Raw genomic sequence first — 17,954 nt, forward strand, 5'->3', positions numbered from 1 at the left:
TTATCTCTGACTATGGAAAGGTATCTTTCAAGACCCAGTTCAGATCTCACCTTCTAACAAAGCCTTACCTGATCTATGCCATTGCAAGTTATCTTGTTAACTCTGATGTAAACTCAAATGCAATTCAGCTCAGTAACTGTTTATTAATTGTCTGTGGTGGCCAGATGGCTGCCTGAATGGAGGCATGCTCACCAGTTCCTCCATATACCTAACTCCAGCAAAACTCCCCAAGAACTCTTGTATTTACAACTGTAAGTGCACAGTGGGGATGTTGGCAGCTCCCGACCAGCAGTAGCAGTGAAGGGGGGGGACACTAGTTTGAGTAAGGCTCAGAGCAGGGCTCCAAGATCTCTACCACTCTGTCTTGAAAAGCTAGAGTGGGCCCTGAAGACCCAGGTGGGATGGTGGTGAAGCTAACCCAGGAGGAAAAGTGTTTGAGTGAACCAGGTAGAAAGCAAGAAGGGCTTAACCACCCTACCCAAAGGCACATTGGGGTAAAGTGGAGCCTGGCCCTGGCACAAAGCTCCAACTGAGGAACTAAAACTAGAGAGATGAGTAAGCCAAAGAAGATCCAAGTCAGTATAATAAATTATTATGGATCTAGACATCCTCCCAAAAACAGCCTAGAGGGAGAGAGTAATTCTATATCCACTGCAAGCAGACACTCAAAGGAAATAAGTGGATTTTATACAATGACTACATGAATATGTAGAAGATAAGAAGCAAAGGAAAAAAAATGAAATAAAAGCTATTGAGAAAAAGACTTGGAAGGAGAATAAAAAGCTTAGAAGAGAAAGTAGCAAACCTTACTCAAGTAACAGAATCTAAAAGCTAGAAAATACAAATCAGAAATCAGTGACTCAATGAGACAGCAAGAAATATTAGAACAAAATCAAAAAATTGAAAAAAAAAGAGGAGGAAATATAAGATAATCTGATTTTAAAAAACTGACCTGGAAAACATATCAAGGAGAGATTATGTAAGAATCATTGTACTCCCTGAAAACCATAATTTTAAAAAAGATTTTGGATACTGTATTTCAAGAATTTCTAAATGAAAACTGTCCAGCTCTGTTAGAACCAGTGGACAGGGTGAAGACAGAAAGAACCCACCGATCATCTCCTGAAAGAAATCTTAAAAAGAAAAGTCCCAGGAACCCCATAGCCAAAATCTAGACCACTCATATGAAAGAAAAAATAGTGCTAGTATTCAGAAAGGAGTTCACATATTAAGGAGCTCTAGCCAAGATCATATAACATGGAACATTGTAAAAAAAAAAAGAGAGATGTAGCAATACTCCAAAACACAAAATATATAGGCTTGTAGCACAATTGTATTTGCTCTTCAGAGCTGAGTAAAATCCTGTAGGGAAAAAAAATGTGGACCTTTAATGGTGAGAGAACATTCAAACATTTCTGAGGAAAAGACCAGATCCAAGTAGAAACTTTGAAATGCAAACTCAAGAGTCGAGAAAAACCTATTAAATTTATTTGATCATTTGGAAGATGTATGATAATGTTGTGCTAACATTCTAATACAATGAAAAGAAACAAGTGTCTTTTCAGAACCTTAATGTCTTTATAGGGTGTGGGTGGGAGTTAAATAAAATAGAGAGAAGACAGAGGATTCATTCAGTTCTAAGGGTTTTAAGAGAAGAGAGAGCAAAAAACCCCATATATACAGAAAGGAGAAATAAGGAGATGAAACTTGGTATTTCTCATGATTGTGGGGTGTGACAAGAAAAGTTTACAAATATTTAGGAAATGGTACAGGGAGGGAACATGAGGTGAACTTCGCTCTTATCTGAACTGGATAAAGGAGTGTTGATCACACACACACACATTTTAGTGTAGAAATATGTCAGATTCAACAGGGAAACAGGTAGAATAGGGAAGGGGGAGGTTAAGAGGGAAAATAATACTGGGGAGAGAAGAGTCAGAAGCAAAACAAATTCCTGTTTCTGAATAAGAGATTAAAAGGGAAAAAAAAACCCAACCAAAGAACTGGAATCTATAGAGGGAGACTCATTAGTTGAGGAAAGGCTAAACAAATTGTGGCATATGAATGGAATGGAATGCTCTTGTATAATATGAAGTGAGGATAGAGATGATTTCAGAGAATCCTGGATACTATGAACTGATGCAGAGTAAAGTGAGCAAAACCAGAGAACAATTGATACTTATGATAACATTGTAATGAAAAACAGCTCTGGAAGACTTAAGACTTAATTGATCAATGCAATGGCTGACCGGTATTCCAGAAGACCTACCATGAAATATGTTACCTACTTTTTTTTTAATGAAAAAAAAATTTATTTTGTTACCTACTTTCTAACAGAGAAGTGATAGACTTATAGTTCAGAAAGAGACCTGCATTTTTGGACATGGCCATTGCTCGGATTAATTTTATTTGGCAATGCATATTTGTTAAGCAAGTTTTTTTTTTCATTGTTTTTTAATTAGAGAGTTTCGGGGGATGGGGGGATTAGCAAAAGTGATGTAAAAAAAGAGGACCATTGAAATATTTCTAAAAATGAGCAAAAGAGAACAAAAAGAAGCTCAGAAAGATGCATAGGCAAGCAGGACAATTTTGAAAATAACATATGGAATTTGTTATATACTTAAAAATTAGCAGTATGAAATGGAGGTTCTCAGTTTCATAGGTAATTTTTTTTGTGTTCTGTATATATGAAATGCTTTTGTGTGTGTGTGTGTGTGTGTGTGTGTGTGTGTGTGTGTTTAAGTTCAGAATAAATTTTTTTTTCCAAATCTAGGGTGTAAAGCATTGGGCATACAAAGATGAAGAATGACCCTTCCTTTGCAGAACTTACACTTTAATTGTGGGGATATGGCATACACACAGATTTATTATGATACAAGTTAGAATGTGATAAGGACATAGGGGAAATCAAACAGAGTCCTATTTTCCATTGGAGGAAGAAGGAATTATGTATCCAGCTGGTTGGATCAGGAAGTCTTTATAACAAACATGGTACTAGAGCTGGAAAAGAAAAGAAAAGAATGAATCCAACAGAGATGTGGAAGAGTTCATTCCGGGAATGAGAAACGACGTGCACAAATGCAAGGAGGTAGGAAAGGGCAGAATGAGATAAAAGAGCAGCTGATGGTACAATTTGGAGAGAAAAGTCAATGGAAAGAGCCCAGAATTTGGAATCAAATGATCTGGTTTGAATCCTGACTCTGCTACTTAGAACCTTTGTGACTTTTGGCAAGTCACATAATCCTTTCTGGACCCCAGTTTACTCATCTGTGAAATGAGGGAATTGGGTTAGATAACTTCTTCTGGCTCCATTTTTATGGTCTTTATTATACTAAAATAGAATACACGAAAGGGAATATTGTGAAATAAGACAGGAGACATATTTTGGAGCCAGATTATAGAAGGTCTCCATAGTCAAGCTGAGAAATTTGGATTTTATTTGATAGGTGATGGGAAGTTACTGAAGATTTTTGAGGAGGAAAGAAAGTAACATGATCAGACCTATGCATAATAGCAACTTGTATTTCTTATGTGCATTTCTCATTCTACTTTAAAGAATAGTATTTCTGCAATTAGCTTATCTTCTTTTAGGTTGTTAATGTTTTGAGAACAGAGACTGTCTTTAAGGCTATCTTGTTTTTTTTTTTTGGCACAGGGTAGATAGGTGTTTAATAGGTATTGTTAAATAAATGAATGAAAAAGCAATTTTTAAGCACCTAGTATATGCAGAACACTCTGCAAAGCATGCTGGGTATACAAGTAGAACACAAATAGAAACAGAAAAGGAGGGTAGGACTGTGTGTGGTCCAGGAGCTTTTGTCCTAATGATGGGAGACTAACACACATATTAGGCAGCTACATGGCATAGTGAATAGAGTGCTGTCCTGGAGTCAGGAAGATTCATTTTCCTGAGTTCAAATCTGGCCTCAGATGCTTACTGGCTGTGTGACCCTGGGCAAATCACTTAACCTTGTTTGCCTCAGTTTCCTCATCTCTAAATCAGCTGGAGAAGGAAATGGGAAACCACTCTAGCATCTTTGCCAAGAAACCCTAAAATGGAGTCATGAAGAGTCAGATACCACTTAAACAACTGAACAGCAGCACACATAGGAAGTTTCAGGTGTAAATCAGATGAGAAGGCCCGGTGGTTCTTCTGCAAAGGAAGTGGTAAAATATCTTCTATAAGGTCATTTCCATTGACCAAACCATATATGTTCCTGATTACACTAGGATGATGAAAATTTATTATTGATCTTTGTTACCTTTAAATGTCCAATGTCTTAATCTAAAACAAGAAACAACAACTAAACTTTTGAAGAGTTTTTTCAAGGTCTTATTAAACTCTTAAGTTTGGAATGTCTATGAGAGGTTTTAGTATCAGAGGATTTGAGAGCTGTAAGGAATCTAAAGTCACCTAGTCTGGTGGTATCAAACTCAAGTAGAAAGGGGGGCCGCTAAACCATATATAAGGCTTCCCATGGACCTCATATGACTTTTTGTTGTTGTTCAGTCATTTCAGCCATGTCTGACTCTGTGACCTAGTTTGGGATTTTCTTGGTAAAGATACTCGAGTTGTTTGCTATTTATCCAGTTCATTTTACAGATAAGGAAACTGAGGCAAGCAGAGTTAAATGATTTGCCCAGGGTCACACAGCTACTAAGTGTCTGAGACCAGATTTGAACTCACAAAGATGAGTCTTCCTGACTTTAGGCATAGCACTCAATCCGCTGTGCCACATAGTGACTTAGAAAACCACATACTAATATTATCTCTGTTTTATTGTATTTTTATTTATTTTATTACCCAATTTCATTTTGACACTGGGAGTATTATAGGACTCCCTACAGCAGCAAATTTGACACCTGTGATCTAGTCTGTATTCTTCATGTTGTAGATGAGGAAATTGGGTCCTAGTGAGGTTTAAATAGTAAATAAAAAAGCCAAGATTTGAACCCGTGGCTTCTGACCTCAAATTCACTGCTTTTCTTTGATCATATTTTACCTTGTAGGGTTGTGATGAGCAAAGTGTTTTATAAGCTGTAATGTACCATATAATTGTGAGGTGTTTTTTTTCCCCTCTTGGGTGACCAGCCAGTTTAGCTCCACATTGAGTCAAAGAGTTAGAAGATTCCCATGACAAAGTTACAAGACTCATTTTGGAATTCTGGTTTGCTCAGAGTAGATGGCTTATTCAGTCAACAAGCATTTATTAAGCATCTACTGTGTGCCAGGCACTGTGCTAAGTGCCACTACCTTTGAATGGTGAGTGATGTAAACACAAAAGGTATCAATAAAAGTGTGTACCTACAACTTTAAAAAACAGCATCCCAGCAACAACTAATAGCTCACAAGAGTTGGATGGTGGAGAAATATTCTTCTGACCGGAAGACTCTTGGGTCTTCATGGTTGCATGATCCAACTCATTCATCTTTTTTATGGTAATGGGTGCTATCTGAAATGCTTCCGGAAGTGACTTAGATGTTGTTTCTCTTTTTCCCTCTAGGTTCTGCAGAGCTAGAGAACAATGGGGAGTTTCAGAGGTCATGCCCTGCCTGGGAGCTTTTTCTTATTCTTTGGCTTTTGGTGGAGTGTGAAGTATATAATGAAGTATGTCTGCAAAAAGAACAAGAGGACCTGTTTCCTTGGATCCAGAGCAGGATTTCAACGTTTGGAAATTATTGAGGGCTTGATCAAAATCTCCATGTCTTTAACTGGTAAATTGGTTATTTCTTAGGTTCCCACTTTTTCCATTTAGGCATCCAGATTCCGGATTGGATTCAAGAGAATGGAAACAATTAATTAATAAGTTAATTAATTTGTTGGTAAAAGCATTAACATTTTCTTTTAATTGCTCATTTTTATCATTGTTGAACCAAATCTTGAGTGACAAATTGTACTTTTTAATTACTATAGTTGAGTATGAAAGTTCAGATCATTCCTTCATGATCTGTGAGACCAATCCTTTACCCCCACCCCTCCCTTGTTTCCCCCAGTCTTACAATTGACACATTTACAAACTAGGCAAACCACTTATAAGTTAAGGAACAGGTGCTAATTTGCATTGGAGGACGTACTGTCGTTATGGTTGAGCTTCTTACAGTGTTAAAATTGCAATTGGGTGTAAGGGTAGGGAGAAGACTTCTGATGCTGAATAGCTTCACCCATTTTCTGTTAATCCTTATTTAGTTCTAATGAGTTTAGGGGGTGACATTTCCAACATGCAAATTCTCAGGTACTCCTTTTTTGAGAGCTCATGTCACTTTTCCTCCAATCCTTTGTGCCCTGATTGACATACTCTCTGATATATAACAGCAACACTGTGAGGGAACAGAATGGGTTTTTTTTGCTTACTCAGTTTGGAGATGAAGAAGCTAAAGCCCAGAGAAGTGAATTGCTCAAGATCTTAATTTCTTGGTCACGTAAAAAAGCAAAACAAAACAAAACAAAAACCAAATAATTGAAATGATCGATAAAATCAGGAGCTTATTTTTTGGAAAACAAACCAATAACATAGGTTAAACCATTAGCTAATTTGATTTTTTTTTAAAGAAAGGAAAACCAAATTGCCATTATCATAAATGAAAAGGGTAAATTCATGAATGAAAAGAAAGTAAACCATTAGAAGCTATTTTGCTCAATTAATTGCTAACAAAATTGATAAATGAAATGGATGCCTATCTACAAATATAAAATATACAGCTAAACAAAATAAGAAATAAAAATTTAAATAACCAAATCTCAAAAAAATGGAAAAAGCTGTGGAAGAACTCTGAAAGAAAAAAGTTTAGGACTGGGTGCATTTACAGGTAATTCTATCAAATATTCATTCATCAACCATAATTCTAATGTTACATACATTATTTGTAAAAATAGGGGGAAAAAGATCTTGTTAAACTTACTCTTTAAGACAAGTATGGTCTTACTACCTAAACCAAGGAGAGAGAAATCAGAGAAAGAAAACTATAGATCACTATCTCTAATGAATATCAAAGTAAAAATATTCAATACAATATTGGCAAAGAGGCCATAACAACATATTAAAAAGATTATACATTATGACTCAGTTGGATTTATGCCAGGAATGCAAAGTTGGTTTATTTAGAAAAACTATAAACATAGAAGTGAAAGACAGGATGGCATAGTAGATAGACAGCTGACCTTGAAGCCAGAAAAATCTGGATTTGAGTCCACCTGTGACGCATACACACTTGCCTTGTGACTTGGGTGAGTCATATACTCCCTTACTGTTCTCAGTAATTCTTTAAGATTATAAGTCGCAGGAACGGTCTTGACTTGTACTAATAGAAGCAATTTCCTAACCCACAAGTTTCCTACAACAATGAAATCAATGAACCCAGTTAATATCCAAGTCCCTATAAACATCGTAGACCATATTAATAACAAAACAATAAAAATTATATGATTATATCAGTAGATTCAGAAAAGGCTTTTGATATAATACAATACCCATTTATGTTTAAAACACATTAAAATATTGAAATAAAATGAACATTTTAAAATATAGTAAATAGTATCCACCTAAAATAAAGAACTAGCATTATCTGTAATAGAGAAACATTAAAACACATATTTAAAAAATTAAATTATATATTTTCTTTCAGTGAACAAAATCTATTTTCTTTACCTCCCACCTCTGCCCCCCATTGGAAAAAAAAAAGAAAAACAAAATCCTTGTAACAGATATGCATAGTCAAGCAAAATAAATTCTCACATTTGACCACGTCCAAAAGATATATTTCTTATTTGGCACCCCAAGTCCTTCACCTCTTTGTCAGGAGGCTCTTAGCAGACTGCTTGTTTAGTCATTGTGCTGATCAGAGTTCTTAAGTCTTTCAAACTTATTTAACTTCACAATTATTATTATATAAACAGTTCTCCTGGTTCTGCTCACTTCACTCTATCAATTCATACAAGTTTTCCCAAGTTTTTACTAGAGGCCTTTCCCAAAGATCAAAGTGAAGCCAGGATGTCCATTGTTAACACTATTATTTGATATGGTTCTAAAAATGCTAGCTATATGAATAAGTCAAGAAAAAGAAATTGAGATAATAAGAATAGATCAAGAGGAAACAACATGATTACTTTTCATAGATAACTTCCTTCTTAGAGGACCCTAGAAATTCACCTAAAATTAATTGAAACGATTAATACTTTTAGTTAGGTATAGGATATAAAATAAACCCAATTAACTTTTTTGTATACTACCAACATAACTCAAAAAGAAGAGAAAGAAAAAACCCTGTATAATGTATAAAATATCTTTGAGTCCAGCTACAAAGACTCCTACAGGAATTATATGAATACAGCTATAAAACCCTTTTTACAGAAATACAGACCTAAATAATTAGAGAGATATTAATTTCTCCCTATAGTTGCGAGTGTGTCAATATAATAAAAATGACAATAGTACCTAAATTAATTACAGATTCATTGCCACATCAAACTACCAAAGGGTTACTTTGGAAAGAGTTATGAGGAAATGTATTCATTTGGAGAAACAAAAGATCAAGAATCTTCAGGGGAATAATGAAAAAATGTGAGAAGGAAGGGAGATTTCAAATCAGAACCAGATTTCAAATTATGAGCTTGTTATTTGATGACTGACCACTGCAACCATTTGGTTTTGCTTAGAAAATAGAGCCCTTTTCAAATCTGGCCTCAGACACTCGACACTTACTAGCTGTGTGACCCTGGGCAAGTCACTTAACCCCAATTGCCTCAACACCCCCCCCAAAAAAAATAGAGCTCTTTGTCAGAGGAATGGATTAGGGACACTGTATACTGAAGCAAACAAAACCTATTGGCCTAGTGTTCAGTAAACCCAAAGAAACAAGCTACTGGGGTATGTATACAGTTTGACTAAAACTATTGGAAGGTAGTCCTTCTGCCAGTGGTCTGGCAGAAATTAGTTTTAAACTAACATTTCACACAATATACCAAGATAAACTCCAAATAGATATATGACCTAGATATAAAGATCACATCCTGAATAAATTAGAAGAACAAGGGGAAAAAAAACACGAACTACTTTTTGTATCTATGAGTAGGGGAAGAATTCATGAGCAAATGAAGGATATAGAAGATAGGATGGGTGGAAGAAAAAATAAGTGCTTGATAAATGAAAAAAATTTAACAACAAAAAAAGACATTTTCATATGTGGCTAATGTATAGTTTTCTGTGACTATCCTTATTTGTTGTAAAGAGAGACTTTTTGTGGGAAAGAGTTGGGATTCAGTGAGGGTCAATGACAATAATGCTAATAAAAAAAAGGAAGAAAAGAAAGACTGAATGAATCATTTAAAAAATGAACAAAAGAAAGCCGAAGAAAGTTCAGATGGGGACACTGGGCCATGTTTGAACTATGTTAAATTTGAAATCTACCGTAAAGACCTACGTGTCCATAATGGAAATGCATGACTTTCTTTTCTTTTTTCTTCTGTATAGATAACTATTTATATTTGTTGTTATTGGTCAAATTCATAATAATAAAAAAGGATTTTTTCCAAAAAAGATAAGGCATTCCTGAGTTCTGATCTGGGAGAAAACCAACTCCTATTTGCGTTCATATAATTGGTTGAGTCACTGCTGTTCTTCCATAGCTGTCCATACCTGAAGAAAACAAGTTGTCCGACCCATGCAACTATAACCTGGCTTCACCTTTCCCTCCCCTTTCCTGTAGGAGAAGTTACCTTAAAGCAAAGTGCCCAGGAAGACAACATCAACCTTGACAGGACTGATCTGGCAGAACCAAACTTATTTAGACATGGCCAACACCCCATTATGATTAGTTGACCTCTCGGGTTCCTTTCATTTCTAAATCTATGGTCCTATGATTTTACTATAATGACTGACATTTATATGTGCAAATTCCTAAAACAGCTGTGATTTCATCCATGTAGGAATTCCTTCTACAATTGCAGAACCCAACTTAATAATAACTTCATGGAGTACATTGGTTTGAGTCCCAGCTCCTCTACTTATTACCATTACTTTTTCTATTGTACCCCACTGCCTTAAGGTTTAGAACCACAGCATCTTAAATCTGGAAGAGATCTTAGTAATCCTCTAGTCCAGTAGTATCAAACTCAAATAGAAATGGGGGACACAACTGTTCTAAGGATCCTGCGGGTCACACATCGACTTAGAAAACCACATATTAACGCTATCTATATTCTGTTGTACTTTTATTTATTTTGTTAAATATTTCCCGCTTACATTTTAATTTGGTTTGGGTAGTACTCTGGAAGTGTTGTGACTTAAGTGGGAGGGAATCTGGGAGGGAATCTCCTGTAGTTCAGCCCTGTAAAGATGAGGAAACTGAGGCCTAGAGAGACCAGAGTCAGCAAGGTACATTCTCTTTATCAGTCTAAAAGCCTTTCCCATCACTTCCCTTGCATGACAATGAGATACCTAGAAGGGGAGACACCAGTGAAGAACTGCTGCCTTGCCCATCCTGAAGGACTGATCTGATAGAGAAGAGGTGTGGGATTTAAGGGTATCTTCTTCTTATCGGTGAGGTTGTAGAAAGGGCCTCTAATTTTTGTTGGTTTATTTGCTTCTATGTAGGCATGACAGCAGAACAGTTTGTTCCTGGTGGACCTCACCTGATCTTATACAACTATGAGGAGAAACACTGGACTGACCTCATGAGCTGGCAGCACTCGACCATGTATTTCTTCTTCGGACTCTCTGGATTGGTCGACATCTTGTGCTTCACCACCCATGCACTGCCAGTTTCCTTAAGCAAGATGATGCTCTCAAATGCCTTTTTTGTGGAAGGTAAGCCTGAGTGGGTACTTTCCTTCATCCACCACTCATTATTAGGAATTATATATGTATATATATGCATGTATATATACACACATATGTTTATGTGTGTATATACACACACGCATAATACAATCATACATTAAAGTTGGAAGCCTTTCAGAAGCCATTTAGTCCAGTTTCTTAATCTTACAGATGAGGAAATACTTCACCCTCCAGGAGAGTTATGGTGGATTTCTCAGTGCAGTCCTATGAGACAGGGTAGCATTATCCAGTCCCACATTTAGAGCTGGAAAGGGACCATATTTTGGTGTAACTTCCTCTTTTTACTTGTGAGAAAACTATGGGCCAGAGGTTAACTTACTTGTCCAAGGGCACCTAGGTAGGACATAATGAAGCCATGATTTGAATCCCAGTCTCCATATTTAGCCTTCTTTCCATTGCTATTGCTTCTTTTTCATTTTTTGATTTTTTTGAAGCTCTAATGCTGCCTTTTTGCACTAGTTATGTCCCAGTAGGCACACTAGTCATCGACTAGTCAGTATCTATTTAACATCCACTTTGTGCTGGAGAAAAAAGATAAAAATCAAACTTTTCCAGCCTTGGAAGAGCTTCTGTTATGTCAGGGTGAAACAGCATGCACACATATAAGCCAATAGAAAATGTCTCCGCACTGAATACATTTCAGGTGAGGAGGAGGAGGAGGAGGTGTGTAGCTGGAGGAGGAAATCAGGAAACACCCACAGTAGGCAGCCCTTGAGCTGAGCTTTGCTGGGAGTTAGGGCTTCTCAGAAGGCCAGGTAAGGAGGGAAGCTTGGGGGGTGGGGGTGGGTGGGTAGGCAGCCTGAACAAAAACATGGAGATAGTAATGGAATGCTGTGTGTGCAATAGGAGTGTGGTTTCCACCCTTCTTTGTAACAATGATAGCTAAGCTAAACCAGTCAACCCAGTAACCACATGTTATGACATGGGAACCATTCTGTACCCATAGACCTCCATCTTTCTACAAGAGGAGGACAATGTTTTTATCATCTGTTATCCTAGACCAGTATTGGGATATTGTAATTAATCAGCATTTGGCTGAATTTTCATTGTTGTTTTCATTTATGTTATTGTCGTTGTATGTATTATTCTTCTGGACCTACTCCGTTTGGCATTCAAGTCCCTTCATAACCTAACCCCCTCCTACATTTCCAGTCTTCCTACACTATACTCCCTATCATATACTCTTTGACCTAGTGACACCATCATCCTGGCTGTTCCATGAACAGGACGCTCCCTCTCTCAGCTCCAGGCATTCTGTCTGGCTGTCCCCCATGCCTGGAATGTTCTTCTTCCTCATCTCTGTCTACTGGCTTTCCAGGCTTCCCACTTTCTATAGGAAACCTTTTCCAATCCCTTTTAATTCTAGTGCTTACCTTATGTTTAATTATTTCCTATTTATTTTCAGCAACTAGGTGGCATAGTGGCTAGAGTAATAGGCCTGGAGTTAGGAAGACTCATCTTTGTGAGTTCAAATCCAGCCTCAGACACTTACTAAGCTGTGTGACCCTGGGCAAGTCATTTAACCTTGTTTATCTCAGTTCCTCATCTGCAAGATAATCTAAAGAAGAAAATGGCAAACCTCTTTAGTATTTTTTGCAAAGAAAACCCCAAATGAGATCACAAAGAGTTGGATGTGATTGATATGGCTGAACAACAACAACATTTTTCCTGGATTTAGCTTGCTTTGTAAATATTTGTTTGCATGTTGTCTCCCTCATTAAAATGTAAGCTCCTTCAGGGCAGGGACTTTCATGTATATATGTGTACGTATGTATGTATGCGTGTATATATATATGTACGTATGTATGTATGTGTGTATATATATGTATGTGTGTATATGTATGTGTGTATGTGTGTGTGTATATGTGTGTGTGTATGTGTGTATATATATATATATATATATATATATATTTTGTATCCCCAGTGCTTAGCACGGTGCCAGGCATATAGTAGGAGTTTAATAAATGTTTATTGATAGATTGCTTTGCCCCAGATCAATTCATAGGATTATAGATTTAGAGCTGGAAGGGACCTCAGAGGCTATTTATTCCAGTCCTCCTTTTTTGTAAGATGCTGAAGTCTAAGGATGTTAAGCGACTTGCCCAAGGCCAGACAAGTTATTTTTGAGGTGGGTTTTTTTTTTGAATATGAGGCAATTGGGGTTAAGTGACTTGCCCAGGGTCATATAGCTAGTAAGTATCAAGTGTCTGATCTGAGACTGGATTTGAACTCAGGTCTTCCTGACTCCAGGTTCGGTGCTCAATCTACTGTGCCACATAGCAGCTCCTAGAGGTGGGTTTTGAACCCACTTCCTGACCAGCTCCAGAGCAAGTAGTCTTTTCACTAAACCATGCCACCTTCCAGATTCATGCAAGCCTTCCAGGTTCCCCTCAATTCATTATCACCTATGGTACAAGAGTATTCCCTTTAAATTTTTTTTGTCATTCCCTCATTGACACAAACCCACATTATTTCTAATTTTGGGTACCTCAAAAAACAAAACAAAACAAAACACATCACTGGGAATATTTTTGTGCACATAGGACCTTTCCTTCTCCTCCTCCTCCTTGAGATATATGCCTAACAGTGAGGTCATCGAAGGTATGGACAATGGAGTGATTTTTCTCTCATAATTCCAATTCTTTTTCCGGAAAGATTGGACGATCCACTTATCCCCCCTACCATTTTACTTTTCGCTGTGGGGGCAAAGTTTTAATGCCTATTAAGCTAGAGTATTAGTGTTATGCCCTTTCTGTAGCAGCCTTGTATATCCATTGCCCTGCTGCCATATTAAGGTAAGGAGATTGACTGGTTTCTTAAAGGTTTAGCCAGTGAAGATGAAAAACTGTGTACTGAAATGGGTTTAGTTTTGTAAAGGGCTATTGTCTGAAGGTCACCTCCCCTGAGTTCTGAGAAACTCATCACCAGAAGGTTAGTGACCAAGTGATAAACTTTTGTGGGCACAGCAGCACAAGAAACACTGAGAGAGGGAGCACCTCCACTAAGGAGGAAATTGTGGTCATTAAAGTATTGAAATGTTTTAGCCTTTAGTAGAACCATAAAAACTCAGTAGTTCCCCACATGCCTTTTTTACATTTTCCATCTTTTTGAGAAGCACCTGGAATTGATTTGTCTGGAACACAGGGACCCAGTTTTATACACACACACACACACACACACACACACATATACACATATATACATATACATATACACATATATTTTTTAATCTTCCTAGTCACCAAGCACAATCCTCTTCATGTACAGGTGGCTTGTTTGCTAACTATATCACTTTGGTTTTGCCCTGATATTACTATTATATCCATTTTTGGAGGTGAACACGAAGATGAAAAATAGTTAATCAATAGTTACTGTTCACAGCTTCAGAGCTAGAAAGGACCTCTTACTAGTGTGCGGACCAGTCTTTTTTTTTTTTTTGTCAGAAGACCAGAGATTTGATTTGATTTGATTCAATTTTTGACTTTTAATTTATTTGTTTTTAGTTTTCAACATTCACTTCCACAAGATTTTGGGTTCCGAATTTTCACCCCATCTCATCCCCCCACACCCTAAGATGGCATGCATTCTGAATACCCCTTCCCCCTAATCTGCCCTCCCTTCTATCTCTCCCCCCCCTTCTCTTATTCCCTTCCCCTTCAATTTTCCTATAGGGCAGGATAGATTTCTATACCCCATGGTCTGTATATCTTATTTCCCAGTTGCATGTGAAAACAATTTTTTTTAACATTGGTTTTTAAAACTTTGGGTTCCAAAATTTCTCCACCTACCCTCATTGAAAAGGAAAGCAACTCGATACAGGCTATACACACATAGTCATGCAAAACACTTCCATAGTAGTCATGCTGTGGAAAACTAACTATATTTCCCTTAATCCTATCCCATCTCCCATTTATTCTAGTCTCTCTTTTAACCCTGTCCCTCCTTAGAAGTGTTTGCTTCTGATTACTCCCTCCCCCAACCTGCCCTCCCCTCTATCATCTTCCTGCTCTCTTGTCCCCTCCCCCCCCATTTTCCTGTTGGGTAAGATAGATTTCCATACCCAATTGAATGTGTATGGTATTCCCTCCTTAAGCCAAATCTGATGAGAGTAAGATTCACTCATTCTCTCTCACCTTACCCTGTTTCCCCTCCACTGTAAAAGCTTTTTCTTATCTGTTTTATGTGAGATAATTTGCCCCATTCTACCTCACTCCTTAATTCTATTCTCCAGATATCAGGGGATCAGTCCTTTTTGCTAGACTACTAAGCCTTGAAGAATTTTCTTTTCTAGGTGGGATTTTTTTTAAGTATAAGGAGTCAGAGTCAGCATCATGTGAAATTAAAGTGTGGCCAACTGACAATTTCTTAATGAGTCAAGGTAGAAAAAAGATGAAAAGGAGAGCACTGTTAGATTTTGAAACATCCAGAATGAATGGGTGTGGTAATAGACTGGAAATATAACACACCAAGGTTGGATGGTTCCTGTGGGAAGTTAAGCCTTTGAAATACTTAGGGATAAGCCCTGGAAAGCCCTAGCTCAAGTGTAATACATTTCAGGGGTATGCTGTTCATGCCATCTGACAATATCCAAGTCTGTAAATGTGTATGCATTTGTATGAGGTGGGGTGTGTGTGTATGTGTGTATGTGTGTATGTGTGTGTGTGTGTGTGTGTTTATGTGTGTATGTGTGTATGAGAGAGAGACAGACAGACAGATAGACATAATAATGGCAAGAATAATAATGATGGTAGTAGCAAGTAGCATTTATGAAGCTCTTTGAGGTCTGCAAAGTACTTTACACACACTTGATTAACTCACAACAACCCTGTGAGGTAAGCTCACACTGTCTTTCTGTCTCTCTTTCTCTCTCTGTTGGTCTCTGTCTTTCTGTGTCTCTCTGTCTGTCACACACACACGCACACACACCCCCTTAGTGGTAAAGCACCAAGATCAGCTTTGGCTTCAATTTAAGTAAAAAACATCTTTCTTTCGTCCATCAGGTTTTATCTTCTACTTCCACATTCATGGCCGAGCAATGTTGGACATATACATACATCAGCTGCTTTTCCTGTCCGTTATTGGTGCAGCCATCTGCATATTCATGGAATTCTTCTTCCGGAGCAACATAGTTTTGGAGCTCCTCCGGTCCAGTTTTGTCTTGCTTCAAGGCAGCTGGTTTTGGCAGGTACACTGGTGCTTTCACTTACCAGAAGCAGCATTTGCATTTGGAAAGGGGTATCCTGAATGCACTGAAAAGCCACAGTGAGAACTTTGCCAGGAGTTGGCCGGGAAGGAACCCCTGGAGGTTTATGGGGTTCTAGTTAGAAAGTAGTTCCTGTCCTCAAGGAACTTGCAGGCTCATGAGATGATGAAAGAGTCCAGGTGATTGAATATCTGTCTGTAATCTGAAGACCAGCCTAGCTAATTTCAGAAAAGGTTTCTCGCCGGACTGACCATAGGGTGACAAAATTTTCAGCTAGAGAAACTTCAAAAAAAAATTATTGATTTCTGTTGTTTTTATATCATCTTCATTTCAGAATTTATCCCTCCCCACTCTGCTATCCAGCAAGACATTCTTGTAACAAATATTTTTAAAACAATTCAGAAAACCAACCAACACATCAATTGAGTCTTACAATTATATATAGTATTGTATATATAATATTCTGTGCCCTGAATCCCTCACCTCTGCAAAGAGGATCTCTTGAATATAGTCTACTAAGTTGGAGCAGAATTGAGATTTGTTTGGATAGAGTGAGTAGACACAGTGGTAAAATTACAGATGATGTGAGTATGCATGTATAATAAAGAACACATTAATGACTAAAATACCTACACATAATTTCAGGGAAGTAGAAAAATAAGAGGTGGATCTGGACTAATTAGGGAAGAATTTCTAGAGTACATTCAGTTTGCAGTGATCACTGATAAGGGCAAAAAGATGATGAGGAAAGTCAACTCACTGAAAACTATGGTTTGGTTAGGAGTTTCAATTTCATCAGTGACAAGCAATAATAAGTAATAATTTCATAAGCAACAAGCAGTTGTGGGAGACTTTGGGAGGAGGTGGATGACATCATTAAGACAACAAGGAAGGCATGACAATTTGGACAGAAAGGAACGTGGATTGAGAGGCTGAGAAAGTGGAGACTGGTGAGAGAAATATCAGACCTGGAGCCATTCTGAAGAAAGAAATCAGTCATTCAAGTCTGTCGGTAGCAAGCATTTATTAAGTAAAAACAGCAAAACCACCTCTGCCCTCAAGGGGTTTACATTCTTCTCAGTGGAGAAATGTACATGTATGATTACATATACATTATATGCGAAATACAAGATAATTTTTTTGAGTGTGGAAGGTGGCAATGGAGCTGAGCTTTGAAGGAAATTAGGGAGAAAAGGACAAGAAGAAGGCAGGAATGATGGAGTGGTGTCCTAGCTAGGTAGTGTAGTGGATACAGCAGCAGGGCTCAGGAAGACCTGAATTCAAATCTAGCCTCAGACCCTTACTTGCTGTGTGACTTTGGGCAAGTAAATCACCTCAGTTTCCTCAACCGTAAAGTGGGGATCGTAATAGCACCTACCTGCCAGGGTTGGTGTGAGGATCAAAGGAGATAATAATTATATAGCACTTACCATAGGGCCTGGTACATAGTAAGCATTACATAAATGTTAGCTATAATAATGATGATGATGATAATTCTCATTATTGTGGGAATAATAATAGCATCTACCTCTAAGGGTTGCTGTAAGGGTCAAATGAGATAGTACTTGTTAAGTGTTTAGCATAGCACCTGGCACATAGTAGGTGCTTAATAAATGCTTATCCCCTCCCCTCCCTCAAATAATTGAGTGTTGATGAATTTTTTTCAGCTTAATAGGACTTTTGGCAGTGTGTCTTTGACTGCCAGGGAACTAAGTACAGGAAATTTAGAAATGGGGTATTATATGAACAAATATTGTATCAACCAAGTGATTTAGTTTATAAAAGAGATATATTGGGCAAATTTAAGGTTTCTGCTCATCAACAAAATCAGATTGAGTCCTTTTGATGTTTATTATTAGTAAAAAGTAATTTGACTTTGGAAGCAATGGGAAATTTGTTCAGGCCTATTTTGCATG

The 17,954-nt window shown here is 37.5% G+C and overlaps 1 protein-coding gene across 2 annotated transcripts in view; it reads left to right on the forward strand.

Moving 5' to 3' along the window:
- Positions 1-17,954, forward strand: part of TMEM45A (transmembrane protein 45A) — a 99,752-nt gene that overhangs the window by 65,531 nt on the left and 16,267 nt on the right. For both annotated transcript variants that reach the window (XM_020999937.2, XM_078146655.1), the window contains 3 exons: positions 5,505-5,715; positions 10,590-10,802; positions 15,836-16,020. In XM_020999937.2, coding sequence (XP_020855596.1) covers positions 5,526-5,715; positions 10,590-10,802; positions 15,836-16,020 — 588 coding nt within the window. In that variant the 5' untranslated portion in view covers positions 5,505-5,525. The remainder of the gene's footprint in view (positions 1-5,504; positions 5,716-10,589; positions 10,803-15,835; positions 16,021-17,954) is intronic.

The sequence above is a fragment of the Phascolarctos cinereus genome, unplaced genomic scaffold (genome assembly GCF_003287225.1).
Source record: "Phascolarctos cinereus isolate Bilbo 61053 unplaced genomic scaffold, phaCin_HiC Scaffold_726;HRSCAF=1367, whole genome shotgun sequence".
Taxonomy (NCBI): domain Eukaryota; kingdom Metazoa; phylum Chordata; class Mammalia; order Diprotodontia; family Phascolarctidae; genus Phascolarctos; species Phascolarctos cinereus.